The 10340-nt window shown below is 40.8% G+C and overlaps 1 protein-coding gene across 1 annotated transcript; it reads right to left on the bottom strand.

Annotated features, from left to right (window-relative positions):
• Nucleotides 1-164: 164 nt before the first annotated feature.
• On the bottom strand, nucleotides 165-10007 carry LOC103750121 (glutamate receptor-interacting protein 1-like). The gene is made up of 3 exons (XM_008853106.2): nucleotides 9860-10007; nucleotides 8984-9139; nucleotides 165-393 (listed from the first exon to the last, which is right to left on the bottom strand). Exons 2-3 carry the CDS (start codon nucleotides 9132-9134, stop codon nucleotides 203-205), a joined length of 342 nt encoding a protein of 113 aa, XP_008851328.2. The 5' UTR covers nucleotides 9135-9139; nucleotides 9860-10007; the 3' UTR covers nucleotides 165-202.
• Between the last annotated feature and the right edge of the window lie 333 nt (nucleotides 10008-10340).

Genomic DNA, 10340 nt, shown 5'->3' on the forward strand with positions numbered 1-10340 from the left:
TGGACAAAATCTGCTAGATAAAGGCACTGATGCTCATAATTCTTCTTGAACCTGACCAAGAACATAAAAATTTACCATCAGAAGGGAGAGTTCATCATCCGTTGTCTCTCCTGCATTGAGCACTGTTCCATAATTTATTAGCTATTCAGGTAGCTGTTGTGAGAAATGCAGAGCAGAAAAGCTTCTGGGAAAGAGAAGTACCTCACCTCTCTGCTGGGCTGTCAGCTTCAATATAGGAAATCAGAGGAGGGGAAGAGAGTGTCTCTGTAGCAAACACGCTGCCCTGCAGTTGGATTCCAAACCCTGTGACAGGATCTGCTGTCAGCACAACCTCTGTGGTTTCCGTGTGAACAACCTGTCCAGCCAATCCCACTGTGCTAGAGGCTAATGACACTAGAGGAGAAGACATGAAAAAAGTGCCTTTAGGTTCAAGCGGATATCAGGAATACCAGCATTTCCAAAACAGAGCAGGTCTTCAAATAAAAACTCATTGGTAATGGAGGGAATTTAAAACACTGATTTTTCAGCAAATAGTTTGGTCTCACTTCAACAAGGTAAATGAATCTCCTAATTTGTCACATTTGATTCATGACACCAGCGTAGCCACTCCATGTCCCAATCCCAGGAACTGTAGGAACAGGACAGCCTTGAGATTAGGATATGGGGTCTATCCTAGGCTGTATAAATGAATACTAGCTGAGGAGGACTGTGGGGCAAGCCATTCCACCTCTTGTGTCTGTGTCCTGCCTCCAGAGGGTGAGCTGGGATGGAGGGTCTAATTTTTTTTTCCCACTTCAGCCACCCGTGCTTAAGAATAACCAAACCTTCTGTTTCTGGGGAACAATCTATATGTGGCCCCAGGAATGGAAAGGTTTGGCTGGACCTCAATCTTTCTCCAGCACTGGGTTGGCACAGAGTCATTAAACTATATATTCTTGCCCCCAAATTTGGTCTCTCCATGACTTTTTTTCTTGCTTAGCCTCCAGCCTCCCTTTGTCTCTCACTGCAGTCACTTCTTCAATATTCATCTGTGTCTCCAGCCAAACATTTCTGCCTTATTTCCACCCCCAGCTTTTACCATGAAAGGGCCATTCCATTCCTAGATGCCTCTCATAGCCCTGCCCACCATACCTGGCTTCCTGTGCTCAAAGAACAAGCTTTCTGCCTGTAAGGGTCCTATGTTGACATGTTACTTTCTCCAAAATGGGTCTTCTATCATCTAACCTCCCTTCTTTAACGGAAAGACATACTACAAGCCCTCCACAACTGATACCCATTTTCTTTCTCCTACATGTGACAATGACAGGGTTTTACAAGACTCTTTGCTCCTTGCATAAGGTGTTTTTCCTCTTCAAACTGCTATCTAAAATTCCATACTCTATTTCTGCTGTCTCCTCTTTAAACCTAGTTTCCTGCCTTCAAAATTTTCTCTTTTATTTCATTGCTGACTCCACGTCTTATTTCTTTGGTCTCCTAGGTCTGACTTGTAGCTTTCCTTGTCCTTATAATGGTGACAACCTTCTAACACACTAGCGTTGAGGTACCACTGCCCTAGCAATGACAATTACTAGCAAATCCATCAACACAGCCTGTTGCTGCCCCTCACCTTCTTTTCAAGGATCTACACAACCTTAATATTTAAATGCTCCTTATTGATCACATGCTGTGTTAGCGAGTCCCCACAGCTTAAATAAGTTTCTTCTCTTTTTGAATTCCAGTATCATTTCTTACTACTTGTTTGATTTTCAAACTGTATGATGTACAACAGATTTTTCCTTTCTAAGTGAAAGCATCCTGAGACACACCTTTGTAATCCAGATATAAACAGGACAGCACTAGTTGAGATAGAAATGGGAGACTCCAGAGGTCTTCCCGTGGCTTCATGAGAAATTCTGTGGCATGTAGTTGTAAAACCACCATCTACTCCTTGTCTTTTATTGCTATCATTTCTCTCCACACTGCACTTGGACCTCTGGGGACCATTTCAGTGAAGCATTAGAGATTGCTAAACCCCGTGTGATTTGCTAAACTCTCTATACTCTGGAAATTCCCAGTCAACTCTCCTGCTGTTACTGAGTTGCTGAAGATTGTCAGAGAAAGTCAACTATAAATTCATATTATGTTCCACTGGGCCCTATAATACTTTGTTGAATATTCTTCCAAGTTATTTGATTTCTTAAGGATCAGTTTCAAACTCTTCTATCCTTATAAGGGTCAAACTTCATTTCCTACAAGAATGATAAAATCCACCTATTTGAGAGTTTCACAGATAACGTTCACTTCAACCTCAGCTTCTCTGTGCTGTGAACTGTTTTCTCTCTCTTTTCCCTTTCATCCTCCCTCACATTTCAAGGTCAATGCCTCCTTTTAGTATTTCTTTTATCTTGATATAGTCTCATGGGTAGCTCATATTGGCCTCAACCTTTTTATGTAGCTGATTATAACCTTGAAGTCCTGACCGTCCCTTTCTAACACTTCCGTGATTTTGCGCCATTTAAAACTTCTCTTGCTGCTTTTCTAAACTTCCCACTTCCTCTCCCAGCTTTTCTGACCTTGACCCATAGAACTGTACTGATTCTGACACTGCTTAAGATTTGTCTTCTCCTTTCACCCTTTGCCAAAGCTGCTCTCACTGATGACTTTCTGATTGGAAAAAAAAAAAAAAATCAATGGCCTCATTCACTCTAACTACTGTGCAGTGACAGGATTCAGACACCTCCTCCTCTGAAACTGCTCTTTAGGTGTTGATGAAGATTTGATGTTAGTTTCTGACTTAGTCCATGCAATACCTCTCCCACCTTCTGTCTATTAAACAGAGCCTCACTCACGGTTTTGTTTAGCACAGAGCTCTCTCATTCTTCCCCTCAAGCACTTCAAACCTGTCTATATGTCCTTTGCCAGTGACTTCTCAAATCTGGCTCTCCAGTTTCAGTGATGAATTTCTTCAATGCATAGACATCCCATCTGCAAACACATCTCAAAGTACCTTAAATTATTTTTGAGGGGCTGGAGAGATGACTCAGCAGTTAAGAGCACTGGCTGCTCTTGTAGAGGACCTGAGTTCAATTCCCAGCACCCACATGGCAGCTAACAACCAGCTGTAATTCCAGTTTCAGGGGACTCTGACACCCTCTTCTGACCTCCATGGGCATTGCATGACACGGGTGTACTTACATACACGCAGACAATATACTCACACACATAAAATAAAATTAATAATATTTAAAAACTATTTTTGAAATTTGGGAGTCATCTTGAGTTTCTCATTTCCTCTCCTATGTCTATGAAAAGATCACGTTTCCAGTCTTCCAATCTTGAAATCTCACAGTAGTTTTTGATTCACAACTCCTACTGTCTCCAACTCATCAACTGCCAAGTTCTTAGAGTATGAATAACGAAATGCTGTATAAATCTTTTCCATTTTTACTTTCAATGCCCTAATTCAGGCTTTCATTACCCTTTATTTTAACTATTCGAATATATGGACTTCTGGGTCCTTTAGTGCTCTTTGTTTTCCAGATTTGATTGTCAAATGACTGTTTTGTGAATCATTGTCTGATATCATCTATATTTTCCTGTCTGGAAATAATATTTCATGTAGATTCTGCTTGAGTTACCACAAAGAACTAGAAGTTGTTCTTTGGTACCCAAAGGTTTCTGTCATGGAGATCACTATAACTAACAGCATAAGGGAGTGTGGTGTCTAGGAGAGGTAATGAAAAAACCAGGTTCCTCCTTAGCTGTCATCAGTGTCTCAGCTAGATTCTAGGTAACATAGTCTGTACTGTGTAGGGGAAGGAGGCAGTCCCAAATCCTATACTCTGTGCAGGTAGCTGATAGCATACAATGCCAACGTCTGACTCTGGGCCTAATATATATGAACTCAGATCCATTCTTTAGTCTGGCTTTATTGTTCTTGCATGTATTCTGTTTCCTAGCCATACTTTTTGCCATCAATGACACAAAGCTATTAGAAGATACCATTTGCTATTGGTAAAGGTCTTGGAAGCAGGGCTTAAGGACACACTACAGTGGATTGTTTGGGGTAAGAAGTTTGTTAGAAGAGTTACTAACACCATGGACAAACAGTTGACAACAACATGGCTGGGGCTCTCAGGACAGTTCAGGTCTAGCACCAAAGACAGACAGCATAGACTAAAGGGGAACCGGACCCACATGACAGGGTTGGGTTGGGGCTCCCATCTTACAGCTCCCTGAGGAAGGGGAAAGGCATCTCAGCAGAAGCCTGCAGCCAGGCTCTCTAATTCTTCAGCAGGACGCAGAGAAGGGATGCGGGCAGGATGTGTGGACATCAGTAACCCTTTGATGTACACTCACTTCCCCAGGTGAGGAACCTAGCCATGTGGAAGTTTGTTATCCAGAGACTGTATCTGTGGGAGGAGAGGGGCTGTTGCAGGGATTGCAGCAGGAGCGGCAGTCTGGTCTGGATTCTAACACCACATTCAGGATCTGGAGAGCTGCATTTCTCCCAGTCTTTGCTCACAGTAGGGCAGCACCTCTATGGAAAGTCATTTCCACTCACTTCTAAGGAAGCTTTCTGGCTTTCAACTGCAATGCTGTCCTCTCTGAACCTTTCACATCAGCACTTTCCTCCATTCGAGGAAAATCTGATACAGTTTGGGGGCTACTTAACTAGAGTTAAAAAGTGCATTTGAGTTAGCTATTGCACATCATCACTAAGACAGAACAAGGAAGAAACAGGCCAACCTGAACAGTGATAAGTGGGATTACTTTAGACAAAGCAAAGACTCTCAAAGGAGAGACTTGCTATATTTTTGGTTCAAAGAGTGTTGAGTAATTTCACCTCTACTATTTTGCTTATATAAAAGAAGACTCATTCAATGAGAATTCATTAATTTATAAACTCCATCCATAGACAAGTTGAGGTGATATAAATTACTAGGCTATTTAATTTAGAATTTAAAAGAATTTATGTACCATATACTGATTCTGTAATTATATGAAATTATTAATTTACATCCTAAATATATGATTATATTAAATAATTTAGGATTTTTCAATTACTTCTCAAAGTCCTCTGATATATTGCGACCTGACCTTTTAGATAGCAAAATTTCATCTGAATTATGTCATTTATATATATATATATATTAAATTCTTAGAAAGTACTATTAGACATGAAAACAGTAAAGTATAGGTTTAAAAATTAAAAGCAAAAAGAAAGCAAGAAATACCCAATATTACATGGAGGAGATTAGCCTGCTTCATTAGTGTGGTTAACCAGCAAAAGAAAGAAAGGTGCTTTGTGAATTAAAACCCTATGGCTTGACCTCTGTGTGCTAAGTTCTTGCTCAGAAGCAGACACTCCTGCAAGCTATTAAATCAGCAATAGGTTCAAACTACTGGCTCAAGGCATGTCTGCTTCTGTGCTAGGTAAAGAGAGATACGACTAAGCTGCTGACACCCCACACTTCAATCCAGTGGCTAGGCTAGTGTGCATTCAGGATTCACTCTTCTTTCCATCCACGCAGGCAGGGTCCGTTCAGAAAGCTTCACGTTTGCTGGGAACTAATACTTTTGCTATTTTCTGTCTTTCTTAATGTAAGGAAAGTAGGGGAAGCCAAAGACAGCCAATGGTTTTTAAACTTTTGGCTTTTAAATGTTAAAAAAAAATATGCCAAATGCTTGTTTACTTAAGGAGGTTGTGAGCTTTACTACCAGACAGGTGAAGCATTTAAAAAAATTTACAAAGAGCTTGGAGGGTTGTTAATGTAATGTGTGTTATTGGTCCTGCCATTGGAAACTTCTGTCTAACTGTTTCACAGTTAGGACCGCCCACTATGGACACAACACACTGTGAATCTCATGACCCAACTGAAGAACACCTGAGAGGTGGACAGCTCCACATTGGACCGTGGTGGTGGGCAGCTTCTAAGCTGTTCCTTTGAGGGTTCCCTGCACAGTCACTTATGAAAGCTTACCACCATAAGCTGCCTCTATCTTCTGTCTGTAAAAGTTGTTAGGTTTCTTCATTTCCTTGGTGTGAGCTCTTTTCAATGTCACCCTCTCTAGTAGAAAGTGATGACCGAGGAAACAAAAAAACATTCCGGGAATGTCTTCTGACCTGCTGTTTGGGACAATCCAGGTCAACTGGGAACAGGTGGGGTCACCACACTGGCTCTGTCTGCAGGGGCAGAAAGGGCTGAGCTAGATCCACTGCATAGTTATACTGCTAGAATAGTAGGTGATGGGTTTTGGAAGAAGATTGTCCTTGGTGGCAGAAAAAGGGGCAGCTCTGGCAGTGGGGGAAGGGCCCATAACATTCTAGAAGAGGGACTGAGAGAGCTTCCTCTGTGACATGGTTCAGAGTTGTTCCTGGGCTCTGTGACTGCCCTCAAACCCTGGAGCTCATGGAAGCCCACATTTTCCCTGAGAAGCAAACCTGACAGCTTCCTGCTATCAGTGACACACTGTTACAAACTCCCAGTATCTCTCCCTTTGGTCAATGATACAGAATGCTTTAATGTTTATGTGGGACTATTTCATTCTTTTCTGGCCATGTCCTTATTTTATATTGGAAATACATGGGAGAATATTTCTGTTCTGTTTTGCAAACTCTGGCCTCATCAACAACAGTAAGGAGACTTTATTATGTTTGACTACTTCCATGACTCACCATCCATAAATGGCCTGGTTGTTATAGAAACATAACTATTAGAAAGCGGGCACCAAATGGGTGCACAGAATAAAGACATAAATAAAGCAGGGGAAGAACCAGGGTGAACAGTACAATAAAACTAAGTAATTCTTTTCTCCCCCCCCAAAAAAAACTGGAATACTATCATTATTGTGTTCAGCTATTTTAAGTGGAAATAAAAGTTCATATCATTTTGGGCTTTACTGTTTGATTAAAATATGAAGCGTCTGATCTCCTGAAACACTTTTGTAAATATCCCGTTATATACATTTTCATTGGAGTTTTAGTGGCTAACATCTACAGTAAATATGACCTAGAAATTTGTCAAACCAGGTTTCTGTTTATCTTTCTACCATGTTGGAGAATAGAATGCTGATTCAAGAAGGAATTTATGAACTGGTTATGGGAAAGTCTGGCTTCAGCTTTGTTTCCTAATACAAAATTCAGGATGTGCAAATATCAACCCAAGACAGTCAAACATATCATTAATTTGTGTTCACTAATGCTCTTAATGAACACAGCAAGCCTCACCTAACAGAGTGGCGTGGTGGCTCATCTTTAAAGCAGAAATACAAATGTTAATGAATTCCTTTTAATGGTGCTTTCTTGCTGAGGGCTGTTAGCCTATTTCTGTCAGTGACGATCACTACACATCAAGCCAGTGTGTGCGTACAAATTATGTACATATACCCACTTTAAACCCTGAAACTATTATATGAAAGCCTCATGACCTATGTATTCTCTTTAAGAATGAGAACTGAAGTTCCTAGATTTCAGGATGCTCTTGTGAAGATGAGCTTTCTTGCAACTTTCTTAATGCTTCAGTGTACAATGAACACAGTATGAAACTGCCTTCTAAATCCATATTTCTGTACTCACAGATTACTGTAGTTCTCAATCCTCATCAGAGAAACATCTTTGTGTGTTGGATAGTGTAAGTACAGAGACTCAGCTGGTCAAAGTTCAGAGTAAGTGTCTGTGGACAGCGTCTTCTAGGTATGACCAGGACCACTGCACCCGCTAACTCACGGTAGCTAAGATCGTCTGCACCATGCCTGTACAAGATCAGGCCAGTCAACACTCCAGCATGGATGAAAGAGGAGTCCCCTCATCCCTAGCTGAGAAGCTACTGACACTTGGTGTCTGCTGGGAGAGGGGCAGTTAGTTTTATTTAGGGATGTGATTCCTGGCAGGTTAACCATGCTCCAGTGGATGGCTCCAAATGTATATAGGCAGTACTAACTGGACCCAGTAGATTACGTAAAAAAAAAAATAAAACAGGATATGAAGTTGGGAGGGGGACAAGGGTGGGTGTGGGAGGAGTTGGAGAGGGGAGTAGAGTTGAATATGATAGAAATCCACCATATGCATGTATGAAATAAATGAAAATATGCTATTATAAATAAATAAAAATATGCTATTTAAATCAAGAAATATGGGGCTGGAGAGATGGTTCAGTGGTTAAGACCACTGACTGCTGTTGCAGAGGACCTGGGTTCAATTCCCAGCACCCAGATGGTGGCTAACAACAATCTGTAACTCCAGTTCCAGGGAATTGATGCCTTCTTTTGACCTCTGCAGGCATTGCACAACATGGGTGCACTTACATACATGCAGGAAATACACATATACACATAAAGTAAAAGTAATAAATGAAATATTTTTAAAAATCAAGAAATAGATGCAGCAGCTGTGATTCTCAGTGGGACAGTACAATGAGAAAAGGAAAAGAAACACATGGAATGAGAATTTGAAAAGGAACGTCCAAGGTTATCATTGTCCTGGAAGAAGGTCCAGAAATAAAATTCTGAAATTTTTCATGACATTAGACAAATGCAAGATATCCTTACATTTATCAAAGGGAGCAGAGTTTGTATAAAATTAATCTAGAAAGAAAGAACAAAGGTTTATGTCCAAAGGTACCCAGAATAGAAAGGCATCTTAAAAGAAAAACCACATCTTTGATTATTTTATGATATTCAAAGAGGAAGAAAAAAATCTCAAGCAAAACATGTTGTAGGCAAAGGTAGTATGAACCAGTTCGGTCTGAAGTTTTGTACGGTGCAATCATTATCATATAGATCACAGGTTTCAGTCATGATCCAGAGCTATTGGCTACTTAGCATCTGCTTGACTGTTTCACTCTTAAATCACTCTTCCCATAGGTTTCCATTCATCAAGATTCCAAGGCCATTGTATGAAATCCACAAAAATTAAACAAAAACTACACATCGAAAAAAAGAGATTGCAGTGCCCACACATTCTCCGCAGGCCAAACCGATCACAGGGGAGCATTTCACTTACGTGAGCTTTTGAAGTCTTTCTTTTTCAGTCTCCTCCTCATCATGGTTCCTCGTGGGCTAGTGGAGTAGAGGCTTCGTGGTAAAGTCCCCATGTTCAGGGAACTCAGGCTATATGCACTCATGGAGGTAGGAGAAAAGGACGAAGACACCATTGCTGCTGTAAGAGAGTGAAGACTTGGCATGGAACATTCCATGTTGGGGATGAGCCTACCACCCTTGCTAAGCAGCAACAACCCAGAGAGATACATGACACACAGCTGTGGCTGGTCAGTACCCCACCCAGAGAGAGACCAGGCCCTGGAGCCAGTGTATTAGAGTCTCAAAGTCCCAAGAGTTCGAAGTGCTGAGGAGCAGCAGGATCCTCAGAAGCACATTAGAGCACATACAATGAATTTTGCTTTAGACAAAAACAAACAAACATAAAGTTTCTCCATTAACAACTTAAGGCATCAGATTCATAATCTTATTTCATAGCTATTTTCTGACATGGATGTCATAAATGATTGCACATACACAAAGATCTAAGAACACTGAACTCTATGCAATGTTCCTGGGCTGCATATCAAGCCTTAATATTTCTATCCTTTATTTATTATTTTTGTGGTGATGGGGATTGAACTAAGGTCTCATGCACGCATGACAGGTAATCTGCCATTAAGCTATTTCCCTCACATTCTTTCATAATGACAAATGGTTTCCAGTGGGGGAAATAAAAAGACAGGGGGTATCATAAATGACATGTTGTCAGTACAGAGAAAACAACAGCAATAACAAAACACGGGCAACACCCCAGAAGCCAAGGATGAAATGGGTTAGAGGAAGAGAATGAGAAAAATAGAGTGAAATGGCAGAATGGGAGGAAAGCCGGGAACATTACGAGGGCTGTTTGGAGGAGGCGCCTTCGGGAAAGTCAGGGCTGGCGCTCTGCAATGATCTGAGTGATGCGAGTTATGGTGGTGGATGTGAAGGCTGCACTGGTTGCTGGCCCAGGAATCCCAGGGAAGTTGTCTGTCGCTCCTTTGAATTTTCACTGCCCATATGAAGTGATGATGAGAAATAAGGAAAACAAACAAAGAACAAAAAAAAAAAAACAAAAAAAAACAAGAAAAGGAAAAAGTAACTGAATTGCACAAATTAAAAAAAAAGAAAAATTATTAACAAAAATGAAAACTGTCTGCAAAGAAAAAAAATCTACTTGGCTTTGCTCTTTTCTCAGTGGTCAGCAACACAGATGGTTAACATAAGCCATGGAAATGTCTCATCTTCCCAAGAATAATGCATGTCTTTCTCCAGCCCATTTTTTCTCCTTTTAAGATGACTATTGAATCAATTTCTAATCTCCCCCTGTGTTTCACTGC

This window comes from Nannospalax galili, unplaced genomic scaffold (genome assembly GCF_000622305.1).
Source record: "Nannospalax galili isolate Female #2095 unplaced genomic scaffold, S.galili_v1.0 scaffold8150, whole genome shotgun sequence".
In the NCBI taxonomy this organism is placed as follows: Eukaryota; Metazoa; Chordata; class Mammalia; order Rodentia; family Spalacidae; genus Nannospalax; species Nannospalax galili.